General features: G+C 32.8%; 1 protein-coding gene across 2 annotated transcripts; it reads left to right on the top strand.

Moving 5' to 3' along the window:
- Nucleotides 1-1036: 1036 nt before the first annotated feature.
- LOC120086203 (Chaperone DnaJ-domain superfamily protein) lies at nt 1037-5194 on the top strand. Of its 2 annotated transcripts, none has more exons than XM_039042740.2 (6): nt 1037-1559; nt 1664-1757; nt 2505-2578; nt 2848-2904; nt 3759-3980; nt 4792-5194. In XM_039042740.2, the coding sequence occupies exons 1-6, from the start codon at nt 1338-1340 to the stop codon at nt 4846-4848; spliced, it is 726 nt and encodes a 241-aa protein (XP_038898668.1). In that variant the 5' UTR covers nt 1037-1337; the 3' UTR covers nt 4849-5194. The 2 variants fall into 2 exon arrangements, with proteins under 2 accessions (XP_038898668.1, XP_038898667.1); XM_039042739.2 differs by having other exon boundaries at nt 4764-5194.
- Nucleotides 5195-26847: the final 21653 nt, after the last annotated feature.

Here is a 26847-nt window from a genome sequence, read left to right as displayed (position 1 = left end):
AATATTTAAATAAAAATAACTTTTTTGAAAAATACTTTTTTCTTAGATCAATCCAAACGAACCTAGAGATTTAATTAATCTGCATAGTTGAAGAATATGTGGTTGGGGTGTATGATAATCCATCCGTTAAATAGACATTTTTCTTCAGTTGTGTGAGAATAACTTTCATGTGTGGTGGCTGTTTTATTTGTCATTGTTATTTTCTTTATTCTATTTGTTTTTTTTTTCTTAATACGATAATTATGTAGATGAAAAATTGAAGTGTTTGGTAATCATTCAAAATAATTTTTGAAGTGTATTTTTAATATTTTTTGTCAAAAGTATTTAAATAAAAATAATTTTTTTGAAAAATACTTTTTTCTTAGATCAGTCCAAATCAACCCTTAATATAGAAATTTTATTTGTCATTTTGATTCTTTTATTTATGTTTTGATTGTGCTTGAATCTTTCTTTATATTTATTATAATTCATTACCTAAAATAAAAACAAATAAATAACTTTAAAAAATCCAAATATTCTGGGCCACCAATTTAAGAGGTGAAGTAGAGGCTTCAATAATAATAATTGGTGTTTTCAACTATTGTAACATATAATTAACTATAATATTACTATTTCATATCCCACTTTGTTAACGTGTTATTTTCACTCATAATCTCTATCCCTCCTTATTATAATGTCTATTATTTTCTATCTTAAATAAAATAATTTATCGATTATTATAATTTAAATTAAAATAGTTTAGATCTCAAATACAAATTATTATAATTCAAAGATATAATAATCAACTCAGGTCTAAAAATTTATCACACAGGTTTCGTATATTTTCCGATAAAGTGACAAGTTGATTAACCTAAAGTTCAAATCCGGAGGCAAATTGCAAGCGGGACCCACACGGGGCTTTGTTACATTATCCGTCACATTCACAACTGGGTTTGATGCTTTAAATTAACATTTTATTTAAATAGTAATAAATTAAAAAAAAATACATGACCTTTTTCACAGTAAAAACAGAAGTTTCTGGAGACATTTAATTGAGAAAAATATCCAACTCTCAGATTCAATCTCAACCGTACATCTCCACCTTATCCCCCCCACCCTCTAAAACCCCAATATAAGACACATTCTATTCTCCCATCTCCTTTCATTCCTCCCTAATATAAAATTATTATTTCCCCCAAAAAAATTTTAAAAAAAACTATAAAATGGTCATGGTTCTGGAGTGTTCTTGAGCCTCTAAACCAAAAACAGAGACCCCCCTGTTTCCCCTTTGATCGCCTTCCATTCTTCTCCCTTAAACCCTCCGTCGTTCGACATGTCGTTCTCATTCATCAACATGAATGATCGTTCCGATTCTTCGTTTTGCAAGTTCCGATTTCTGTAAATTCGTCGACAAGAAAAAAGAAAACACCTCGAAACGAAACGTTGGCCGAGTACTCTGGTTTGAAGGAAATCAAATGGCTGGTGAGAAACAGAAAAACGACGATCTGTATGCCGTTTTGGGGTTGAAGAAGGAATGTACTGAAGCCGAGCTTAAAAATGCGTATAAGAAATTGGCTCTGGTAATTTAATTAATTAGGGTTATCATTCTTTGATCTCTCTGTTTTTTTTTTTTTCCTTTAAATTTATGACTCTTATGAAGAATTTTCGTTTGGTTCTGTGTTAGAGATGGCATCCGGATCGGTGTTCGGCTTCGGGAGATTCGAAGTTCGTCGAAGAAGCTAAGAAGAAATTTCAAGCTATTCAGCAAGCCTATTCTGGTATTTTCCGTCTCTTTTTTTCCCCCTATTTTAGGAATTTAGTAATTTAATAATTTCCACGATTTAAATAATTAGTCGTTTTAAATATTTTTTCACTTTTATTTATTATAGTGTTTGTAATTTCAGTTTGAAAATTTTGTAGAGATCTGGTAGCACTGACAAATTCTTCATATTTCTTTTTTTGAAATATTTTAATATTTTTTATGATGAGAGTAAGGCATGCATATAATGTAACTTAAGTTGCACCTATTATTTGTGATGCTGTCCTCTTTTATATTAGTAGTAAAAATAAAACTCATTTTAAAATCTTATTGGGTGCAATTTGAATTTCATAATAAATATTTATTTTTTATTATAATAAATTTGTATTATCAATTATTATTTTGATTCTTTTTTATATATATTTTTTTATAGTTGACTAATTTAATAATATTATTATTTTATTTAAAATTTTCTCACAATTTAGAGATGAAACTACGCTGGATAATTTATATTTGATGGTCCCTACCATTTATGTTTATGTTGGAAATTATAGTTAAGATTTAAGAGTTAAGGCAATGGGTATTTTAACTTTTGAGAATATAATTAATTAAAGTATAAACTTTTGGGATGGATCAAAATAAAATAATATTATAATCTTAATACTAACTATTATTTATTTCCCGAGATTTGGTATTTCTTTTTTTTTTTCTCCCCATATTACGAGGCGTTGGTTTGGTTTTTTACTGTGGTTAACATGGGGTGTAGTTTTATCGGACGCCAACAAACGGCTGTTGTACGACGTTGGAGTTTATGATAGTGATGATGATGATGATGATAACGTAAGTTTCTCCACATCTTAACTACGGTGCTCCTTCGGTTTCTTTCCTTTTCTTTTTTTTCCCCCTAATAATTTGGATTTTAATTTGATTTGTATTTGTTTAAAAAGTTTGAAATGAAAATAATTAAAGGAAAAAAAGATAAAAAATTGTGGAGTGGAAACTAATGAAGTGTTGTTTGGTTTTGGGGTTCCCCACGGAATTTTGGTCAGGGAAATGGTGGGGTCACCCCCAAATGTTAAGACTCTGTGTTTGGTTCACTTCATTTGCAGGGCATGGGAGACTTCTTGACCGAAATGGTTGCCATGATGGACCAAACCAAGCCTAACGTAAGTCCTTTCTCTTATTCTCGAGGAGATCTGAACTTTACGATAAAATATTAAAAAAAAATTGCAAACGATTATGATAGTCTAGAGGACGTTGTTAGTATTGGTATGATTCTAACTGGGGCGGGGGATTACCACAATCTATTTTATTAAAAAGAAATATATTTCTTTTTTTTTTCTTCAAGTCAACAACACTTTAATATTTTAAGCTACGTCTATATTATGCTAATTTTCTGTAAGATAATAATTAAAAAAATGACCTCATAGTAATTTTTCATTGGGTAACTAGCCTACTTTTTTTTCCTTTTTAACTGGTAAGTACTTTTTATAAAAGTATTTTTTGGTTCATGTGTTCTCTTTTGGGACCTTGTCCCCCCAAGGAAGTTAAAAGATAGTTTAAATGATTGAAGGTATTATAAAATGAAGCTAATATAACCATAAATTAACTAACTAAAATTACTTTAAAAAACTTGCCTAAATTCTAAACGAAACTTTTCCTTAACAAAATGAAATGCTCTTTTTAACACCAAAAAAAAAATGATGATGAGGAGAGGGAGAGGAGAGAGAGGCGTGAGAGAAATGGGCCGATGGTCCAACAAAAGTCGGCCCAGATTGTGGAGCGATTTAACTTTTAGTTTGTGTCGTGTCATCAATCTCGTCACATGCGTGTTGGAAATCCTAGGAAATCTTCCGGCGAGGGCCCCACAAAGAGAAAAACCAATCAGCTCACCACAGAGATCCTCGTGGGACCCTCTTTTTGTATTTATTTATTTTTGCCATTTTTTAGGGTTCTCTACCCATGTGAATTTGGAATTTTGAATTATGACCATTTTTATTGGGAATATTAAAAACGACAGGAAAACGGAGAAGAAAGCTTCGAAAAACTGCAGGAACTATTCCAAGAAATGTTCAACGACGACATGGACGGTTTCGGACCAAACTCACCGACAAGTTACTTCTCGTCTTCGTCGTCCTCGTCCTCGTACTCCGAATGTTCGACTTCCAGCAACAAGCGAAATTCTTCCGATATGAACAACCTAAACTCATTCCAGGCTCACGTGCACAGCTTCTCCATGGGGGTTAGTACACTATATCATAATTATACCCCCTAATATATATTTTTTTAATTTGGGTTAAAATATATATTATTATTATGCATTTTCTATAAATTTTGTTTTTGTTTTATGTGAACACATAAACACAACCATTGGAAAACAAAATGTTAATTGAAACTAATTTTCGTCGGAAAAATCAACGATAAATGTAAGGACTAATTTTAATATTTATTGAAGGTATAAGAACTATATGTCAAAATAAAACAAAATTCAAAGTGTCAAACCTACAAGTTTTAATATTTGAGTTCTGTTTTTCTTAAAAATTTGTACCTAATATGTAGGTGAACACTTGGTTTGGGTTGTAATATTTTTTTTATCCTTTGAAAATTTGAGTTGGTTGGGTTGATAATCCAAAAGATTTGAACATAATCTATAATCTAACCACAAATTTTTTTTCCAATTAATTTAAAATACTTAAATTTATCTACGACACATTTAATAACTAAAATCTTATAGAACTCAAATGTTAAATACTAATTTTTCATGGTATCTATTACAAACTTTAAACAAAAACAAATATTTCTAAATGAAAAATATTAAAACTTCAAAATTTCATATATATATATATATTAGGTTAGGTTGGGTCAACCAGAAATATTTATTCAATTTGAGATTCAATCCGACCCTACAAAATAGAAACAACTTTAACCTAACATTTAAAGTTCGGGTTGGGTTGTAAAGATTATTTGAGTTGTTTGGTATTTTGAACCTTCCTACTAATAGATTCTAAAATTGTGTTTTTTTAAGCCTAAATATGTGATTGGAAAAAATTCAGAGAGGAGGAAAAGGAGGAGAAGGGAGCAGAGGCAGGAATTGGCGGAGGAAACGTTAGAAGAGAAAAAGGCAAAGGCAGACAACAGAGGAATTCGCGGATTTACGACATGTCGTCTATCCCACAGAAGACAGTGAGGGTGAGATTGGCATTATTGTCCTTCATATTCTTCAGCAAAAATAGTGCTGACGTTAATCAATCGAAAAGGCAACGACATTGGCAGGGCAACCATATACAATTATGACCCCTTTTCTCCCATATACAATTATGACCCCTTTTCTCCCTAAACAATTTTATTTCTTGTTTAGGCTTATTATAAGTAATTATTTATTTAGAAAATCGCCAATTTTTTTTTATAAAATGTTAAGTCATATTTAATTTACTTGTAATGAATGCATTGCCTCCATCTTTTTTGGTCTCCTTCCAACTTGAGGATGTAACAATCAATTTTTAAAAGTACTTATAATTGGAACTCAAATAAATTTTACGTTAAAATTAATTTCAATAAATTAAATCATATTGTGATTAATAATAGTGTAATTGTTTTAAATGACAGTAATAATAAAAATATTTATAAATATAATAAAATGTTATTGTCTATCATTAATAGGTAGAGATATTTTGATATTTAAAAACAATTATTAATGGTAAGTTTGAGAATTTTTTTTTCCTTTTTTGCCTATGGAAATGTACAAATTCCATTTGTGTATTTTTAAGAAGTGAAAGATGATTTTTGTTGAATATGATTAGATAATAATAATAATTAAATATACATGAACAAAAGTGGTATTTAATTAATTTTTTTAATGCTTTTGATAAATCTTAAGTTTAGTTCATAAAGTTATTTTTTTTATATTAAAACTAATTAAATAATAATAATAATTAAACTAAAACGTTAATCAATAACAAATCTTAATTTATGGAAAGTACTTGAACCACTGAAAGTAAGAGATTAAAATTAAACAAATTCTAACCTAGGAATCAAAATAATATTTAATTAATTTTTTGATTAATAGAATTGATCTGAATTAATTTGGGGTTAATGGTCAATTCATTCATATATTGTATTGTATTGGATAGGTTCTCCAATAAAGTATTTATTTTTAAAATTTTAATCACGTTATAAACACCATAAAGATTAAAGACGTAAAAGAAAAAGCCTATTGTAGGTGCGGTATCGTTGTTAAGAGATATTTGTAGGGGTAAAATTGGAATTAAGGAACCAAAAGGACGTGGGCATGGGCCCCGCATTATTAATTTTGTAAAGAGAAAATGAAAAGGTCTATTTATTGGTCTGCTTAACGATGGATCGGGCATTCGGCGCAGCAAAAGGTGTGGTGTCCCACTTTACTTTTATGGTGTCTTTTTTTAAGGGTTGGAATTGGGATGAACGTTTGTTTTATGACATTTGAAACCCGGCTCTTATTTGGGACAAGAAATTAAAGTTTTCTATCTTTCTTTCTTTTTCTTTTTTTTTTTTAATGGATATGAATAATAAACACTATTAAATTTTATGAATTATATTTTTGTTTTTTAATTTAATTTAAGAAGTTTACTAGCTAACTTTCGGATACGATATCTCCGATGATCGTCATTGGTCAACTTTGTAGGCCACCTCCGATAACCATTGCCGGTCAACCTTTGATCGTCAATTCTAATGATCTTATCGGCGAACTTCCAACCACCAACTCTGGCCAACCTCTAGCCGCGACCAACAAACCTCGGAAAGCATTAATAAAACACTTTTAGTGTATAGTAAATCAAACAAACTTGTACTTAAAAATATTTCTAAGAAAAAAAAGTTGTCAAATACATATGTTTTTTTAAGGTGTGTTTTATCATAAGTGTTTCAAATAAAATGAATTTTTGAAAAATATTTTTTCCAAGTCATTACAAACATGTCCTTACTTTAAGTACAATAATGTTTTTTGAAATACACTTTCTCTTTCTTCTAACTCTTTTTTCTTTTGGAGTTTTTTCTTTTTATTATTATTATTGATTATATCTTTTAATTCTCTCTTTTTCTCTTCTTTGTTTAACATTAATGTTTCCTTCATTTTAGATTTAGATTTTTTTATATATATATTTCCTAGATGAAAATCAATCACTTATTTATAAGTTCCTTACTCGTTTAGATTTTGAAAATAAAACTATTTTAGAAAGTTCATAACCACATGAAACTTTTTTTATATACTTCTTTTCGTATTAATATTATTATATATATTTTTTATAAGGCGTAATTAAGTATATTTATTTTGACAATTCCCTAATTCAAATTAGTTAAAATGGCAAAAATTTATGAAATTTTATTTCAAAACTCAATAAAATCAAAATATCAAACTATTATAATAATAAATTAAATAAAATTATAATATTTATCAAATATTTATTTCAAAAAAAAAAAAACAAATACTCTTCTAAATTTTTTAGTTTATTTTAAACTTAACTATATTAAAATAATTAATATGAAAAATTTAAACTAATCTAAAATCTAACCATGGATTAGATACAAAAGAAATATTTTACAAACTCGAGATTTATAAAGCATGCACTCCAAACATATTTTCTTAAACTCGGGCTACCTAAACATCTTAGCCTAATCCTAGACTTAACATTCTCATGCTTAACATTCCAAACCTATGCGTCAAACGGCCTATTAGAGTTTGAAATGTAGTGGGGCTCTCCCTCCTTGCAACAACAAAATTTCTAGTACTACAGTGGTATAAGAAATTTTCTATACTATTTCCTTATTACTTGACACAATAATAACATTTAAAAATTATGTGGAGTTAGTATGACTATCGTACTAGAATTTTTTTTTTTCCTTTGCAACCAGTAGCCAGCCATTCACTTAAACTAGAACCTAAAAAGGGGAGAAAGGTCAATTCTTATTTTGTCTTTATATTTTACTTTTTGTTTTATTTTTATCTTTATATTTTCAATAAATTTTAAGGACGAATGGTAAGAACCACCCATAAAAAATGATGGTAACTATAATTACACTTTCAAACTTTTAATTGTAAAAATTGAGTTTTCAAAATTATCTAAATATTAAAATTAGATTCTGAAATTTACAATAACGATAGAATTTAGATCTGAAAAGATAAAATTAAACCCCAAATTTATACAAATATCAAAATTTTTATAATTATGTAAACTCGAGGATTTATTAAAATTTTGCATTTAAAACACCGTGGGCAACCCTGTCAGTGAAGTGGTCGCCGACAGTCGTTGGTAGTTTTCCTACAACAACCATGTAGAAGTGTGATAGTGTAAGATTATTATTATGGTCATTTTTATATATCATGGAAATTTACTCAAATGTATTTTTCTTAGAAAATGGATTCAAGTGTTGCCCTCAACTTGAAAGTGCAAAATTAAAATAGGATTCAAGGTCAACTTATTTTAAGTCAAAGGTTTAATTTCATTTCTATATATTCAATTAAGAGTGTTCAAATAATTCGACAATTCGAACAATTCGAACTATCCAATCCAAATTGTAAGGACTGAACTGGGTTAATTTTGATTTTGGATTGAGTTGGATTAATTTTTTTTTTTTATGTATTTTTCAAGTTGGGTTGGATTCAAATTACACTTTTAAATATTCGGATTATCCTAACTCAATTTGAATTTCTAATATTATTAAATATATATATATATATATTATAACCTATAAATATTGTAACTCATATATACTTTTATGAAGCTTGTAGTAAATATCTTGGATTTAGATATTTATCATTTAAGTTTTATGAAATTTTAAGTATTATTATGTGTTATATATAAATTTAAGTATTTTAAGTTAATAAAATTGTAATAAAAAACTAATATGATAATCCAACTCAATCCAATTCGAATGGTTGGTGGGTAGACAATTCAACCTCCTCAATTCAACTCAATTTAATCAACGTATATCTCTATAATCAACAGTAATTGATATGATATTTTAACTTTGAGTTATATTGAGGTTGAAAGTTAGATTTTCTTTTATCTGACCGTTAGTGGAAAAAAAAAAAAAGAATAAAAAAAAAAAACAAAAGAAAAGATAAATTTGCGGCCCCTACATAGGCATCGTCGTGTCTTGAAATGACGACACCGAAGGTTCGTCACCATCAATGCACTGAGTCTTTTGGGCAACTTGAAAACCCGCACTAGCACTTGTAAATGCAACAAGATTCTCAACCCCGGCTCATGTCATTATTATTATAAAGAAATCATGTTATTTTTCCAAATATAGTTTTCGATGAAATTCTAAATTTTATATTAAAAAATAAAATTTGATTAAACTTTTACTTTCCTTCAAGTAAACAAAATTACAAACAGTTTTTGTGGCAACTTGATTTGTTCTATCAATTTATTTTCTTTTAAAAGGGAAAAAACAAACATCAAGGAGATATAAAGCGGATCAAATTGACTACTAAAAGTTTGATTGAGACGGACTAAATTTGAAATCGAACACATATTCATTTCAATCGATTTAATCACCTCAATTTGAACTTGCATTTATAGAAATAATGAACCAATGGAAGAACAAAATACAAAATACAATAGATTTTTTTTAAATATAGTAAAATAAACAAAAAAAATACAAATATAACAAAATGTCACCATCTGACATTTTGTTATATTTGTAAATGTTCAAAATTTAAAATAATTTTTCAAATAATATTAAAAAAAATAATTAGAATGGATTTAAATCGAGTTTGACCAAAACATATTCATTCCAATCCCATTAAAAAAAATAAAAATATTTGCTGGAATTCAACTTGCACTCATATAAACAAAGAAAAGGGGTGATTTGGAAGGGATGAGACATATTGATCATGGAAAAAGTGGAACAAATTTGGCAAATTTAACAAATCATTTTAAAGAGCAAATGGGGCAAGTGGGTAAAGAACATTATTTTTTATGAATTTAGTGTTGTTTGAAAAAATGGGGATAATGACAAGTTGAGGGACAAATAAAATTCTTCCTTCTAAAGTGGACAAGTTGAGAAGAAGAAGAAAGAAAGTGCATATTAATTTTTTTTTATTTTAATAAAAAAAAGCCTTTGGAAAGTTACAAATTGGACAAACAATATCATCTTCGACAACTTGCATGCATCTTCAATTATACATGTCAGTTTTTCTTTTTTTCTTTTTTAAAAAATATTTATTCGATTGGCTTCAAATGAATTATAATCGACGTGGTTGTTGTTGTGTCGTCATCTTATCTACTCAAAAAGTTTTTGAAGGTGGTTGTGGTTTCATTTCACTTTGATTCAAAAAGTTGTTTGGTTTTTTAAATCTCTGTTTTTTCTTTTTCTTTTTTTTTTCTTTTTGGTTTTCCACTTTTATTAAAAATCATATTTAATTCTAAATTAAAGTTAAGTTGGTTAAAAATTACGGTCCCATTAGATAACGATGACAAGTTTTTTCCATGAATTTTAAAATTATTTTAGAAAAATTTATAGGAGAATTAGTATTTATCTTCGAGGTACTGAGTCAAACTATAAAATTTGTGTTTGGAATGCAGAGTTATAAAATAAAGTTTGTCGATAATTGTGCAAAAGAATGAGATTCGAAGATGAAGTTTTTTAATAAACGAGCAATTTAAAAAATAAACATTGTCAAAGTTGAGTTATTTAATGGCGACTTATGAAGTTGGTGAACCAAATGCACTAAAATAAATCGGTTATCAAAAAAAGTCTTTTTTATCTTTAATTTTTCCTATTTTGGCATGGTTTGTGAAAAAGTTTTTAAAAAATTAGATAATAAGGACAGAAAGTTATACATACAAGTGTGTTTTGTATGCCTAATTTGCAAAAATAGAAAGAAAAAAAAAAAAAGAAAAGAAAAAGTGGGTATCTTATCGATAAAAATAAAAATAGATTATTATTGCAAATTTTGAAAAAGAAAAAGAAGTCTTCCATAGAAATGTTGTGGGCCTTTCTTGAAAACTATAGCCCCTCAAAATGATTTTGTGGACCTCAGAAAATTTCCAAAGCCCAAATTTCCATTACAAGTCCATAATGTCTGGATTGCCCAGGGTATCAAATTTCGAATATATTTTTCCTTGGGTTTTTACTCTAAAAGCCTAATTAAATATGCCAAATTACAATAATGTATTGAATCCACCATTTTTTTTTTATGAATCACCTAATTGGTTGATCTAGTTGCAAGCATGCCAAAATAAGTTATAAAAATAAGGTCAATATCCACACAATATAAACTTTGCAAAAATAGCAAAATCGATTATCCCAACTCAATTTATCCAACAAGTGATTGCTAATAATACTAAATAGTTTATGAGGGGAGACCACGATACCAACCATTAAATTAAAAGCATTATTTGGTTCTAAAAGCTACAGAGTATAAATTTATGGATGAACTTGAAGGGAAAAAAAAGTGAAAAAAAAAAACTCTCTACTCTCAAATAGATAGGTCTAACATGGTCTAAGGTTGCGTGATGGTTAGATGTTCGCATCGAACCTATCGTCGCCGAAGGAGGCTCATTGGTGAGAAGAAATAAAAGAAATAACAAAAGAAGAAAAAGATAGAGATGGGGTGGGGGGGATTGCGGTTGAAGGGAGAAAGAAGGGAGAAGTAGGGTTTCATGCTTGAAAGAAAGTAATAAATAACTGGGGGTAATTTAGTCATTATGTAAAAACCAAAAATAGGATTTTAGTAAAATGACATATATGCATGTTGCATGAGAAATTTTGAAACAATCACAAATTGTCATATCATTTACCAAAGTAATGATGAAATTATAAATAATTGAATTTTGGACTAATTAAAAGTTGACATGTGTCCCAAATTGAAATTGAAGAAATAAATTGGCAAATTTTGATGATGCCATGTGTTTTCATCTTGACCATTAGAAAATTAATTTGGTCCAATTTGATATTATAATTTGGATTAAAGTCTAGTTGAGCCCAAAAATAGGCTTAACTTGGCCAAAAATGTCAAATTAGGACCGAATCCAATTAATTGGAGGAGTTTATTTCATTTATGGGGATCGGAAATTTTAGACTCTGAGAGCCTAGAGAGAATTCTCTACAATCAGAAGACTCATTGACTCCTGAAACTGACCACACTTGAAGACTGAAGTCCTTTGGAGATACAAGCTTTCTTCCAAAACTCTAACTTCAAGAATATCCACATGCTTTGCTTCCATACATCAAGCGTATGCATTCAACCAAGAGAGAATCAGAGGATCAAGTACTAGAGATCAAACCACATCTGCATCAGATTTGCATCAACACAAGTTTAACTCCATGAAATATATTTCTCCTGGAGCCTTGTATAGATACTGATCCTTTAAGAAGATCAAGCTTAAAGACCAATCATCCAAGAAGATCATCAAGTCCAAAGGTCGATCATCCAAGAAGATCAACAAGCCCAAAGACTGATCATCTAAGAAGATCAACCAGCTTAAAGATTATAATTTATTTTAAGAGCATCAAAGAATTATGTATTTAAAGATTGTACTCGTTATATTGAAATTAATACAAAAACCAAGTTTAACTCCACGAAACAAGTTTCTACAAAAACCTCGTGTAAACAAATTAACATGCTCGATGGGACCTCTCTACCTCTCATCTATCTCTCATCATCCAAATTAACAAATGACACCAAAGAAAGCTTCATCGAAACCTATCGTCACAATTGATGATTACACGGGACCTGTCATCCGGAGTTACTCAAAAGGGATCCTACATGTGCAAGAACAAGGCTCTACCATCATGAAGAAAATCTGGGAACAACTGATGGAATTTCCTAAAGGCGAGATCATCATCAGAGAAAATCCTTTGTTCGAAAACTCTGCTCCTACTTCTGATCGATCAGGAAAAGAATCGCACTTTGATGTAGTCTTTGTCATGATGGTGGATGTAACAGTTGAGGTAGCCATGGAAAAAATAGAGATGAAGATAAATCTCTTAATGAAAGTTGTTGAGTAGTGATACCATAAAATCAATGCCTTAAGAAATCAAATACAAACCTGAGAAACTGCTGAGACGAGTCAAACTTCAATTGCCAAAGTCAATGACAAAGGAAAAACTATTTTGCAGGAAAGTTAGTTGCAACAATCCATCTCTGTTGCTTCCCTATCAGGTCAACAGTTGCAGGATATGATTACAATCTCCATAAAGGCTCAGTACGGAGGACCGTCACAATCTTCTTTCATGTACTCCAAATCGTACACCAAGAGAATCGACAACTTGAGAATACTAGCTAGGTATCAACCTCTAAAGTTCCAGCGGTTTGATGGAAAGGGCAATCTGAAACAACATGTTGCTCACTTCATTGAAACCTTTGAAAATGCAAGAACCATAAAAGACCAGCTAGTCAAGTAGTTCATTTATACCTTCAATAAAAATGCTTTCAATTGGTATACTATTCTAGAGCCAGAAAGGATTGACAATTGAGAACAGTTAGAAAGGGAGTTTTTCAACTGCTTTTATAGCACTAGGTCGGTGTATCGTCAGCATGATGGAGCTGATAAGCACCAAGCAGCGGAAGGGAGAGCCGGTTATCAATTACATCAACAGATGGAGAGCTCTGAGTTTAAATTACAAAGATAGACTCACTGAATTATCCACAGTGAAGATGTGCACCCAAAGCATGCACTGAGAGTTTTTCTCTATATCTTATAAGGGATAAAACCTCATACATTTAAGGAGTTGGCAACACGCGCTCATGACATGGAATTGAGCATCACCAATGGGGAAACTAAAGATTTCCTAGTCCCTGAAGGGAGAAAGTATAAAAAATAAAACAAAAGCGCTGAAAAGATTGTGAATGGTGCCACAACAGAATCTATGGTCGTCAATACGACCTTGCTAAATTTTTCCTCCAAAGGAAAAGAAACAAAATTTGAAAGAAAGCTTGATGGTGTCAAGAAGCCCAACTCTTAAAGAAAGACAAGAGAAGGTTTATCATTCCCTGACTCTAAAGTTGTAGACACATTGGAACAATTGCTGGAGAAGTTGAAGGAACCGATGAAGGTCCTTGAGCAGAAATGAAGACGGGACCAAAATCCCATTTTTTTTAAAAAGCACAACAGAATCATTATAAATTATGCATCAAAATAAAATTACAACATATTTATATCAATAGAGAAGAGAGAAGATGGAGAATAATTATTAACCCTTGAAGAACTTTTCTTTTCATAAGATTTCTCCTCTGCAAAATGGCCATGAACTCGAAACTCCAATTTTAACACCACCACTTAGTTTCCTCTGTATTCTCTGAGACAAGAATCACAGAAGTTTTGTGGCTGTGATTTTTGGAAAGTGAAAAGAAAAATTGAAAGAGGAGATGAGAGATTGGGAGAGAAAATTTTCATAACCCTTTCGTGTTCTCTTCTCTGTTAAAACGAAAAGGTGAAGCCGATCCCAAAATTGCAACCACCCACACAGTACGTGGGTTAAGAGAGAATAGGGGGGTAAGTTATTTTCCTCCCTTAATTTCAAAAATTAAAAATTAAATAAATTTAATTTTAATTAATATATATACGTATATATAAAATAACCAACTTATAACAATGTTGAATCATATTCAAATATACAATATAACCTATAGTTTTAATTCTCTCAACAAAGATATTTAATATAAATCTTATTTATATTAAATTTAATCATATGAATCCAATTCACATAATCAATGTTTGAATCATATTCAAATATTTATTTTCTTTGAAATAAACTTTCTAAAGTATCAAATACATTATAGTAATTATATCACATATAATTAAATTAATTTAATTATATCACATATAATTAATTCTCTCAATTAATTTGAAAATTTTAAATTAATCTAAAATTGATTCTCATTTAATTCTCGTTGAACTACAGAGGGAATCTCATGAACCTGTAGATTGAAGCTTTAATTAAATTACTCAACATCCATTGGACACTCCACTAAATACCGACAACTGCACTCTTCATACTATCGATATATTTCTATGTCCATTGGATATAACCAGTCAACAGCACAAAAACCCTTCACAAATTGCTCATAAGTACAGTTAGGCCAAAATTACTGTTTTGCCCCTATAGTTACATCTAACTCCTTAAGTACCATTGATTCTTCTAATGAACAATAAGTCATAGTCCAACTATGACCAAACCCCCTCTCGGGCCAGGAGAGGATGTGGCGCCACATTGTTCAAACCCCACAATCAACCCTTAAGAGAGCAATTTATCTACTTACCCCGACCTCGGAAAGGAGTAAATTTCGTCTTGTGTAGCTGTGTTCCCAGCTCTCCAATTAGACGAATCCCTAAAATAGTAGGCTTGTTGAGTCGGCGATCTGGCCACTCTCACCCATACAAATCAAAGGATCGCGTTCATAGCTGACTCAGGATTCAGGTCTTGTCATCTATGGTCATCTTGGTGAAATGTAAGTCTTTATTATGAATGGTATTATATAATGAAACTAGTCATTTCGTGATCTGGTCCTATACAAACTCCTTTGTATAGAATACCTCCACTTACATTCTCCACATGAATGATCATGATCAGATCATTTGTAGCACTTTACAACAATTGTAATATCTATAAAGTGGATCGTACTCGTAGTATCACCAAGATAAGGTATCTAGCCTTATCCATCTACTACAAATCGTTTAAGTTATCACTTAAACATGATCCATCTGTATGTCTTTACATACATATTTAAGCTACAGAAGATAACTTTGGATGTTTGTTTATTAGTTTGTGGGTTTAATGCTACTAAATGTGAAATAAACATCTCATATTTTATTAAATAAATAAAATGTTTGTACAATACAATTACAAACCACGAGACCCTACGAGATTTAAGGCATCAACCCCAACAGAAGTAACTTATTTAGCTGCCATAATACAAATGACTGGAAAAGTAGGAAGAATAGATGATTCTAATTACTCCAAGTATCATCGAGTCGTTAATCACCCAATTGAAAAGTGTTTCATGCTGAAGGAGCCGATTCTAAAGTTAGCTCGTGAAAAGAAGGTTGAGCTAGATATTGATGAAGTAACTCAGAAAAATCATATCGCAATGGCAATGACTTCGAATGTTTCACTATCAACACCATTTTATGATCAAAGGGAAAACTTGATCTAATTTGGGGCCTTTAAGCCAATAGGTTTTCAGTTCTAGCAGAAGATTGTGATGAAAGAATCCCAAGAGAAGAAAGAAATAATCGAAGAGGAGAATGAATGGTAGATAGTTGTGACTCGTCAAAAAATAAGATAGCCAAATTTCACCCAAAAAGAGTTGTACTCCTATCGAAGTTATAGAAGACGGATCAAGACTCATAAAAAGAAAGAGAAAAAGATGGCATGGAAGCCTAAGCATATTAAGGAAGAAGATAAGGACTTCGTTCAACTTCAACAACTAGTAACTTTGGCGAAATTCTTCCCAAGAAAATTCCTCGATATTCATCTCGAGGAAGTATTATAAATTATTGCATGTGATGCTGTCAGCGTAGTAGAAGTTAACAATAGTCATATAACTATTAAAGAAATTGATGATTCAAAAGAAAATGAGCAAAGGGTTTCTGTCTTCAATCGTATCAAACCTTTAGCTACTCGATCTCCAGTTTTCCAAAGATTGAGTATGACCACAATAAAAGAAGAAAACCAATGTCCAACGACCACTTCCACTTGAACTTCAACCTTTAAAAGGAAAAGTATCTCCACGTCAAAGAAAAATCGACCTTCAACACGCGATCAATGAGACCATTCCATGAAGAAAACAACAACGAGAAAATTTGCAGTTGTGTCCCTTCACGCATGAAAAGAAAGATATCTGTTGATATAAATATAAAAGATTCCTTGATGGTGAATCCAAAAAATGGTGAGTTGTATGTCCTAAAACTCGCAATTTGTAAAACGTATTCTATTATCAATAAAGATGTTATTGATGCTTATTCAATAAAACTGTTATTGAACATGTGAATTGCACTTGTAAAGTCTAAATCCAATAAACTAAATATCCATGGCTATTATTTGAATACATGAACTTTATGTGGAGACATAAGAGTGGATCAAGTTCATTAAATAGCCAAAACGGTCTATAATATATGAATAAGGTTGGGTACCTTATTCTGGTAACACTATCGGATGCGACCCACTCTGTAGTTGTTACAATTTGTTGTAAAGCGCTACAAACAAAGAGATCTTGATTCATTTATGTATGGACATGAGGAGTGGGGACGTCCTATGCAATGAGTTTACATAAGATCGGACCAAGAATTAAGTCACTCTTACTTTATAACGTTGTTTACTATTTAAGACTGACTATTTAAAAGCGATGACCTAGGTAACTTGACCTTAATCCTGAGCTAATTATGAACTCCTATTTATTCAGGATTATCCTTAGATTTTCATGGGTGAAGGTTGGCTCAACAATGCCGACTCAATAAGCCTCCCATTTCAGGGGTAAAATCAGGTAGATAGCTGTAGACATAGGGTGCAAGACGGAATTCACTTCTACCCGCTTTTAGGGATAGTAGAGAGGTTGTTTCCTTAAGTGCTGACTCCAGGTCTTAAACAAGGGGCCCCACCTTCTCATTGGCCCGAGAGGGACTTGGTTTAGTGATTGGATCACAAACCAATTGTTCATTAGAGGATCGGTGGGACTTAAGAGGCTAGATGTAATCTTGGAGATAAAACAACTTTTGATCCAGCCGTTATTACGAATAACTTGTGAAGGGTTAACTTACTAATCATAGTTATATCGAGTGAACATAATATATCTACAGTGAGGGGAGTGCAACTACTAAGCTTTAGTGGAGTGACTCGATAGTTAACGAATGGTGATTAATTAGGTTAAAGAGTTTAGCCGGTTAATCGCGGATCGTTGAAGCCCATGATCTGTAGGTCTATGAGGTCTCCCTACTAGCTCATATCGGACAACTTTATAACAATGTGACGAACGAATTTGAAGTGTTCAAATTCATTTTTTGGGAGCAAAGCATTAAATATACGATACATTTAACCTAATGTTTAATTGTGCAAACACAAAGAGAGAAAATAAGAGATATTTAAATAAGATTTAAATATCAAGATTAGGAATAGAGATTCATATAAATCGGGATAAGTGTTGGATTTGATATTAAATTAAATTAAAATTGATTATTAGAATTAATTTTGAAATTAAATAGATTTGGTCAAAATTGTATTGAAAGTCAATTTGTTGACTAAGTAAAAAATGCAATGGAAGTCAAATTGTTTACTTTTGATTTTTGAAAGTCAAAAAGTCAAATTTGTAGACTTTGGAATTTGAGAGTCAAACTTTGACCAAGTTAGTGGAAAGATCCAACATTTGTGAGTGGGAAATGCCAACTTTTGCATGGCTAAACATTATCTTCATTTGAAGACACTTGTCCCACTAAATTCCACTTTTTGAGTTAGTGCATTTTTTAGAGTTAAATTCTCATCAAACTCAAAGTTGCATGTTTGCATGTAATAGTCTTTAAAAGGGAGTGATTAATGCTTTTGAAGAACTCTTGGCCATAGTGGGTTTAAATGAGATTATGTGATAATCTCATCCCTTTTTCTCTCAAAGCTTTAGCTTTTTCCTCTAAATTAGTCACTCTCGGATTCCACCATCCCGTTCTAAGGCCAGAGAATAGTCGAGAAAACGCTCGTGGTAATCTATGAACCGTTCGTGAGGAGATTGAAGCTGATTTGGAGAAGATTCAAATATTACAAAGGTTGTATTCTTTTCCCTCTTTTTCTTGTTTTATTGCATGCATGCTTATCTTTGTAATTAATCTAATTAGAGTACTTTAGATCCGTTTTTCTTCCGTTGCGTATGTGTTCGTTCCATAAAAAAACTAATCATATTAACGAATCCTACAAATGAAGAGGATGATCAAAACCATGATGAAATAAGAGCTTCTAAAGTTTAAATGTAGAAACTCCTTACTGTCAGAGTATAAATCGTATGGTGCTTTTAGCCTGCATGATCCGAATTTCTTTTTCGCGGGAGAAAACTCAAAAAAAATTTCAAATGTTAGTAAAAACTTCATTTTTAAAATAAGAAACCACATTTCTTTTAAACTCACGGTTACCATGATCCAATAACCACCCACTACTTTGGTTATTTAAAAGAAAAAGAATTAATTATCCAATAATTAATATTATTATAAATATAAATGATAACCAATTTATCATACTATATTTATAATCTATAGTTTTAATATTTCATCTCATGAAACATATGAACCATAGTTCTTTTTCTATTCCATGGTACTTAATGTAAATCTCATTTACATCAATCCTCCACTAGATGTATCTTATACATCAAACCGATTATATCATATATGATCAAAATACCTCTTGTCAATTTGAACATTTCAAATCAACACCAAGAACTGATCCTCAACTGAATCCAAGCTACCAAGGGGACCTCATGAACTTGTAGCTCGAAGCTCCAATGGTACATGAATAATTGAATAAACTCTTTAGTCACGAGATCCACCATCCGTTAACTGCTAGGTACTCCACTAAAGACCGATAGCTGAACTCTCCTTACCACAGATATATTATGTGTCCATCTTAACCAATCAGCAATGCGACAACCCTTCACATATCGCTCTAAGTATAGCTGCTCCATTAACCGTTATGCCCCTGTAGTTACATCTGTCTCCTTAAGTACCACTGATCTCTCTAATGAACATAAGTCATAGTTCTACTATGATTGAGTCTTCTCTTCCAAAGAGAAGTCGTGGCGACTATGTTCAAGCCCCGGAATCAGCCCTTAAGGGAGCAATCTCTCTACTTATCCCTACTTCGGGAAAGGAGTGAATTCCATCTTGTGGATTGAGTTCCCAACTCCCAGATCAGACAAGTCCTAAAAAAGGTAGGCATGTTGAGTTGACAATCTGGCAACTCTCACCTATACTAATCAAAGGACCACCCTCAAAGGCAGGAGTTCACAAAACACTCAAGATTGAGGTCGTGTCACTTATGGTCGTTTAGGTGAGATGTAAGTCTCTAGTATCAACGACGTTATATACAGAGTCTAGTCAACTCGTGGTCCAGGTCTTATACAAACTCTTTGTATAGGACACCCTCGCTCCTCGTCTCCACATGAATGGTCAGGATTTACCATCTGTAGTAGTTTATAACACTTGTAAACCTCTACAAAGCGGGTCGTATATGTAGTCACAAGGATCAGGTATCCCACCTTAATCCTTACTACAAACTGATTTAGGTTATCACTTAAGGCATGATCCACTTGTATATCACATATACATGCTTAAGTTCACATGAGATAACCAATGAGCTTTGTTTATTAGATATGAGTAAATGCCAGAATTAAATAACATTTATTTTATTCATTGAACAATGTGTATCTTTACAAAGCAACGAGACTCCGAGAGAATTAAGACACCAATCCCAACAAAGACCAGTGGCAAACTCTTTCTCCGACCAGTCGAAGCTTTCTGTGCAACGTTTGCTAAACAATTCCAATTCAAAAGCTAAAAGTTGTATTTAATTGGATGATTGACCTTGGAATCCCACGACATCCTCTAGTTTTTGGTAAGATTTAATATGAGATTCGATTGTGAAAATTTCGATTCAATTCAAATAAGGAAAAAATCTAATCTTAAATCTCATATCTTAAATCAAAATTTGACTAAAATCCATACTTGGATTTTATTTCTTAAACAGATTCTATTAAATGTCTGCCAAAGTATGTGTTTCTCAAAAGTACGTATTTACAGGGAGTGTACAAAAGTATAAATACTACATTAAAGCCTAAGAATAGAGCCTACAAAATCTATAACCATGCTAAAGACTCTCCAACTAAGACTAACTAAGAGGACTCAATATACATTTGCATCCTTCTTCAAACTCAAGGTGGTAAGGTTGGAATCAGCTTGATTTTGTTAAGTAGTTGGAGAAAACAACAGGGAGACAAAGCTTTGATGAAATTATCAGCGGATTTCTCAGTGGTGGAAATAGATTGTAAAAGTAAAGTTTTACTCAGGAGATGATGACGCACAAAGTGACAATCATTCTCAATATGCTTGGTGAGCTCATGAAAAATATCATTGTGAGCAATTTGGATGGTAATACAATTGCCACAATGAAAACTTTTGAAAGTCGAAAACCCATCTTTCATTGTAAATTAATGCCTACACTTCTCCATTGATGATATCTCATCAGTCCCTGATCTCCTCCGGTGGCCTTACTTTTATTTTAGGTCAAAAAATGAATCAAGCTTTCGCTTGGACTCAAACATTCATATAATTAGAATTGCATGTATTAAGCGTTTAAATAGCTGTCTTGGTATTCTTTTCTTGAGAAGTAGAAAAGGTTAACCAAAGACTTCCATCAATGAACATGAGAAAGAAGCATCTCTTAGATTGCAGATGACTAAAGGACTCCCATATCAGTAAGAAGCCAACGAAGCCACAAGAGCTCTAACGTAGCATCAGTCAGAGCGCGATATTCAGACTTCGTACTAGAATGGGAAACAACACTCTATTTCTTACTTCGCTAAGAAATGAGAGAGTCACTAAGGTAGAAATAGTAACCGAAGGTGGAACACCGATAAGTAGGATCATCAGCCTAATCAGCATTAAATTAGCCAGAAAAAATCGAGGAAGACAGGGAAGAGAACTAAAGTCCATGTCCCAAAGTTTCTTTGACATAACGGAGGATACGAAGAACAATAGTAAAATGTATGGTCCGAGGAGCAACCATGAATTGACTAACAATGTGAACAACATATGAAATGTCAGGACGAGTAACTGCCAACAAGTTAACGATAGAGATTGGCATCCTTAAGTAGAATGCCATTAAATGGAATCAAGTGAACAGTGGTATCGAGTGGTTTTGGAGTCATAGCTGAGTCAGTGATACCGGAGAGCACCAAAAGATCTAAGGCATACTTCGCTTGAGACAATGAATAACCAGCAGAGTTCAATGATAATTCAAGGCCAAGAAAGTAACTAAGTGAGCCCAAATTCTTCATCTCAAAGTATTTGCCAAGGTAGCGTTGTAGATCAGAAACAACCTGAGGATCATCCCCAGTAATAATCATATCATCAACATATGGAGAAGAAGAACAATACCATGAGTTATCTGTCGTGTAAATAGTGTTGTGTCATAAGGACTGGATGTATATCCATTTTGGGTGATGGTGGAACTAAAAGCTGCAAACCAAGACCGAGGGGCTTGTTTCAAACCATACAATGTTCGACGAAGGAGACATACCTTCTGGGATGGAAAAGAGACACCTGGGGGTGGTTGCATGTACACCTCCTCAGATAAGGCCCCATTAAGAAAGACATTTTTGTCATCCATTTGAAAAACTGGCCATTGTTTGGCTTCAGCAACTGCTAAGAGACATCGAATAGATGTAATTCGTGCCACAGGTGCAAAATTCTCTTCATAATCGATCCCATACGCCTAAAAATAGCCTTTTTCCACTAACCGAGCTTTATAACACTCAATAGAACCATCAGAGTGAGTCTTGATCTTGTAGACCCGCTTGCAACCAATGGGTTTTTTAGTAGGGGGTAAATCAATGTATTCCCATGTATGCATCTTGTCTAAAGCCTGAAGTTATTCACTCATAACTTACTACCACAAGGGCTTAGTATTTGTCTCATCAAAAGAGGTATGTTCAACCAAGGAACTAATAGTAGAAAAACCGTGAAAATCTCGAAGATGAATAAGCGGTGCCCTTACCCTAGTGGAGCGTCGAATAGGAGAAATAGGGTCATGAACAGGTTTAGTTTCCACAGGTGAAGCAAAAGAATGATTACGATCAACAAAGACTGGCATACTTAAACTCAGATTCAAAGGAGGATACAGAGGAAGGGAAAAGATCAAAAGCATTGTCAGAAATATAAGGAAGAGGACTCAAGAGAGAATCATGAAAGGTCGAGATACTAGAGAATGTAGTGTGCTAATAAAAGGTGACATGTCGAGAGATGCGCAATCTGTTAGTAAGAGAATCCTAACAAGAAAACCTTTGTGTTCAGTTCCATAGCTAAGAAAGCAACAGAGACGCGTACGTGGTTCTAATTCAGTATGTTTATGAGGGTAAAGAAGTACAAAACATGCCCAACCAAATACCTTGAGGTTAGAGTAATCAGGAAAAGTACCATATAAGCATTTGTACCATATAAGCATTCAAATGGAGAAGCATTTTGAAGAACAAAGGAAGGAAGGTGATTAATTGTGTAGACAGAGGTAAGAGTGGAATCACCCCAAAATTTTGCAGGGCATGAGGCAGCAGAAGTTGGGCACGGACAGAGTCCAGAATGTGACGATGTTTCCATTCCGCTCGCCCATTCTGTTCAGAGGTAGGACAAGAATGCTGAACAAGAGTGCCTTGCTGGGTGAGAAAGAAAATGATAGTGGAGTCCTTATATTCCAATGTGTTATCTATACGTAGAACCTTGATTGTTCGAGAGAATTGGGTGTGAACCATATTGGCAAAATCAATATGTATTTTAGATAGGGAAGAGTGATGTTTAAGAAAATATATCAAAGTAAACTGAGAGTAATCATCAATGAACAAGAAAAAATAATGATACCCATTGATAGTGGAGATAGGAGCAGGTCCCCAAAAGGGTTGATCACTTATAGAACTAAACTAGGAAAAAGATAATGAAGGTTGTTTTGCAAATTTGCAATTCAAACAGTCAAAAGATACAAATTTGGATATATTATTAAAATTTTTACGGAGATTAAATGACGGATTTTTTTAAAGAAGCATGATCGAGACCTGAAACTCAGTAGATCCTGAACCTGAAACTCAGTAGAAGAAAAAGACATAGTTAAACCAAGATCATACAATTGCCCAATAGAAATAAGGTTAAATGTCAGATTTGGAACACAATAAGTATAGGAAAGCTGCTACTTGAAAATGTCAATGGAGCCAACATGGGATATGGTCATACAACTGCCATTAGCAGCATAGATGGGAGGAAGAGATTTAGCAGGAGTGGGTGTAGTTAGAAGAGAAAAATCAGACATCATATGGTTGCTACAAATAGAATCAAGAAACCACCTATTACCTGGGGAGACTGCAAGCATGGAGGAATTGGGTCAAATCATCTATTTAAGTAAGTTTTGTAAGTCGCTCATTTGAAAAGTAGGCGGAAAAGGTTCAAAATTAGCAAAGGAGACAACAACAGCAAAAGTAGAGCTAGGACCAGGTTTAAACTGTCGAGACTTGGAAGTATGTCCCGATGGTCGCAGTGGTCGTGTAGGATAGTTGTCTAGAATATGACCTCGTTTGTGATAGTATCTCCACTCGACTTTGAGGGTGGGCAGTCAGCAAACTTATGCCCAGTAAGCTTGCAGTTTTTACAGAAGGCATCTCTAGAAGTACAAGGTAAATGAGTGCTTGCGAGGACAACTTTAGATTACTTGGAAGAAGTGATACCAAGATGTTTTTCTTCAAACAAAATTTCCTGGATTGTTGCATCCAATGATGGGAGGGGACTACAATGTAGCAAAGCAGCACAGATCGACTCATATTTTAGACGAAGCCCTAAAAGAATCTTGATAAGAAGAAGATGATCAGTACTAATTTTAGCTTGAGCTAATTGTGTCCAAATTGGCTGAAGCGTGTCCAAGTAGTCATTAACGAATTGCCCTATCTCCTAACTAATATTAACAACAGTGTTGTGCAATTAATAGTTGTGAGCTAAGCCAACGAACTAAAATCGGGTAGACAAGAAATCCCACAAACACTTGGCATCATCAAACACATCAAACTGAACGTGAATGACCAGTATAGATGTATTTCCGAGCCAATTGATGATCTGGTGGTTTTTGCTGTCCCAATCCTCTAATCGTTCAATGAATTTAGTATCGTCCTCAGTGGATATCTTGACTGGCTGAGGAATATCACCAGTGACAATGCGCCATAATTTACGCCCAATTAGAAAACTCTTCATTTGATAAGCCTAAGTAATGTAATTTGTCCCATCAAGAATAGTACTAATGGGGCGAAATACATGATCTTTTTTCATGTGGCTTGGCGGCTTGGGAAGAGAAGAAATTGGCTTAATTGCTTGGCTTGACTGAAAACGGCTTAGCGGCTTAGCTTTGACAGGATCATTTGGGCTCCATGAACACAGATCGGTTCGACTCTACTTGACAGATCGGCTCAGCTTGGCTTGCTTCAGATCTGAAAGCACATCAGATTTGGAAGATTTGACCGAATCTAGAATTTCGGAGCTGGAAGGCTTAATTGGCCAGGCGAGGAGCGAACAAAGGGATTGCATAGGTGACGACAGCGATGGTTTGCACAAGGCTTGACTGGAAGGGCGAGAAGCATCGAACAGAGGGGTTGCGCAGGATGCAACAGCGGCAATTTGTGCAGGTGACGGATTGATTAGAGCTGGAATTTCAGAATGCACAGGCGACAGATTTGACTGGATTTGGAACAAAGTAGCATCGAAGCTTGACAGACTGGCGGGTGAACTCGCGTCGAAGCTTGATCGCACTAGCGGAACAGAGGGGTGTCGAAGCTCATTGGATCTTGAAGTGCACGAAAGCGAGTTGACTCGCTGGATCTAAGGACACGTCCACTAGAAAACAAGCCGGACAGATTTGAAGCAAGGAGAAGTTATGGAAGAAAGAGCTATGATACCATGTTAAAGTATGTATTTACAGGGAGTGTACAGAAGTATAAATACTACACTAAAACCTAAGAATAGAGACTACAAAATCTCTAACCATGCTAAAGACTCTCCAACTAAGACCAACTAAGAGAACTAAGTATACATCATAATGTCAAAATTTTGGTGGAACTAAAAAGTTGCCTGAAATTAAGCTTTCGCCCTCCAAATGTTATGGTTCAAATTCAAATTCCATTCAACCCTCTTAATCAGAATGGAATTCGAACTTCTATTGAATTCCAATTTGAATTAAAATTTGAAGAAGATTAATTTGAAATTTTCATTACAAAATCAAATCATTTTAGAATTTCAAATTTACCTCAAATAAAAATATGACACAATTCATTTTTGCCTCAAAATTTATGGAAAGTTTTATATTAAACTTTAGGCATATTTCAAATGTTATCCCCAAACTTTTTATGCATTTAAAGTTTACCTTAAATAATAAATTTTGGGCATACTTCAAATTCTACCTTAATCAAAGCTTGAATAGAATTTGGATAAAGTTTGAACCTAGCTTCACTTTTAAATTTTGAATTAAGTAGAACATAAACTTGTATTTTGATTTTAAACATTTCTTTTTCGAGATTCATCCACCCATACATGTGCATAAATCTTGAAAAATGGACATTTTTTAGTGTGAAATTGTGGACCAATCACAAATTGTCATGTCATTTACCAAATTATTGGCAAAATTATAAATAATTAAATTTGGGACTAATTAACAGTTGACATGTGTCCTAAATTGAAATTGAAGACATAAATTGGTAAATTTCGATGATGTCGCGTCTTTTCGTCATGACAATTGGATTCAATAAAATTAGTTTAGTCCAATTTGATATTATAAATTGGGCTAAAGTTTAATTGAGTTCAAAAATAAGTTTGACTTGGCCCAAAATTCTAAATTAGGCCCAAATCCAATTAATTGGACCTAGAAGTCAGGTCTATGAACCAACCAAGTCCAAGCCCACAAAGCGCACTCGAGAACTCTACAAATAGAGGAGTTCTTTTCATTTGTGGAGGTAAAAAAATTTAAATTTCAGAGAGCCTAGAGAGAATTATCTACAATTAGAAGACTCATTGACTCTAGAAGTTGACGACACTTGAAGACTGAAGTTCTTTGGAGATACAAGCATTCTTCCAAGACTCCAACTTCAAAAACATCCAAACGCTCTGCTTCCATACATCAAGTGTATGCATTTAATCGATAAAGAATCAAAAGATCAAGTATTAGAGATCAAACCACATCCACATTATTTCTACATCAACACAAGTTTAGCTCCATGAAGTACATTTCTCCGAAAGCCTCATGCGAACACTGATCCTCCAAAAAGATCATCAAGCTCAAACGTCGATCATCTAAGAATATCATCAAGCCCAAAGGCCGATCATTCAAGAATATCAACAAACGCAAAGGCCGATCATCCA

Source organism: Benincasa hispida, chromosome 9, assembly GCF_027475165.1.
Source record: "Benincasa hispida cultivar pf3 chromosome 9, pf3_genome.v1.1, whole genome shotgun sequence".
Lineage (NCBI taxonomy): Eukaryota > Viridiplantae > Streptophyta > Magnoliopsida > Cucurbitales > Cucurbitaceae > Benincasa > Benincasa hispida.
This window is presented reverse-complemented; position numbering and strand designations above follow the sequence as displayed.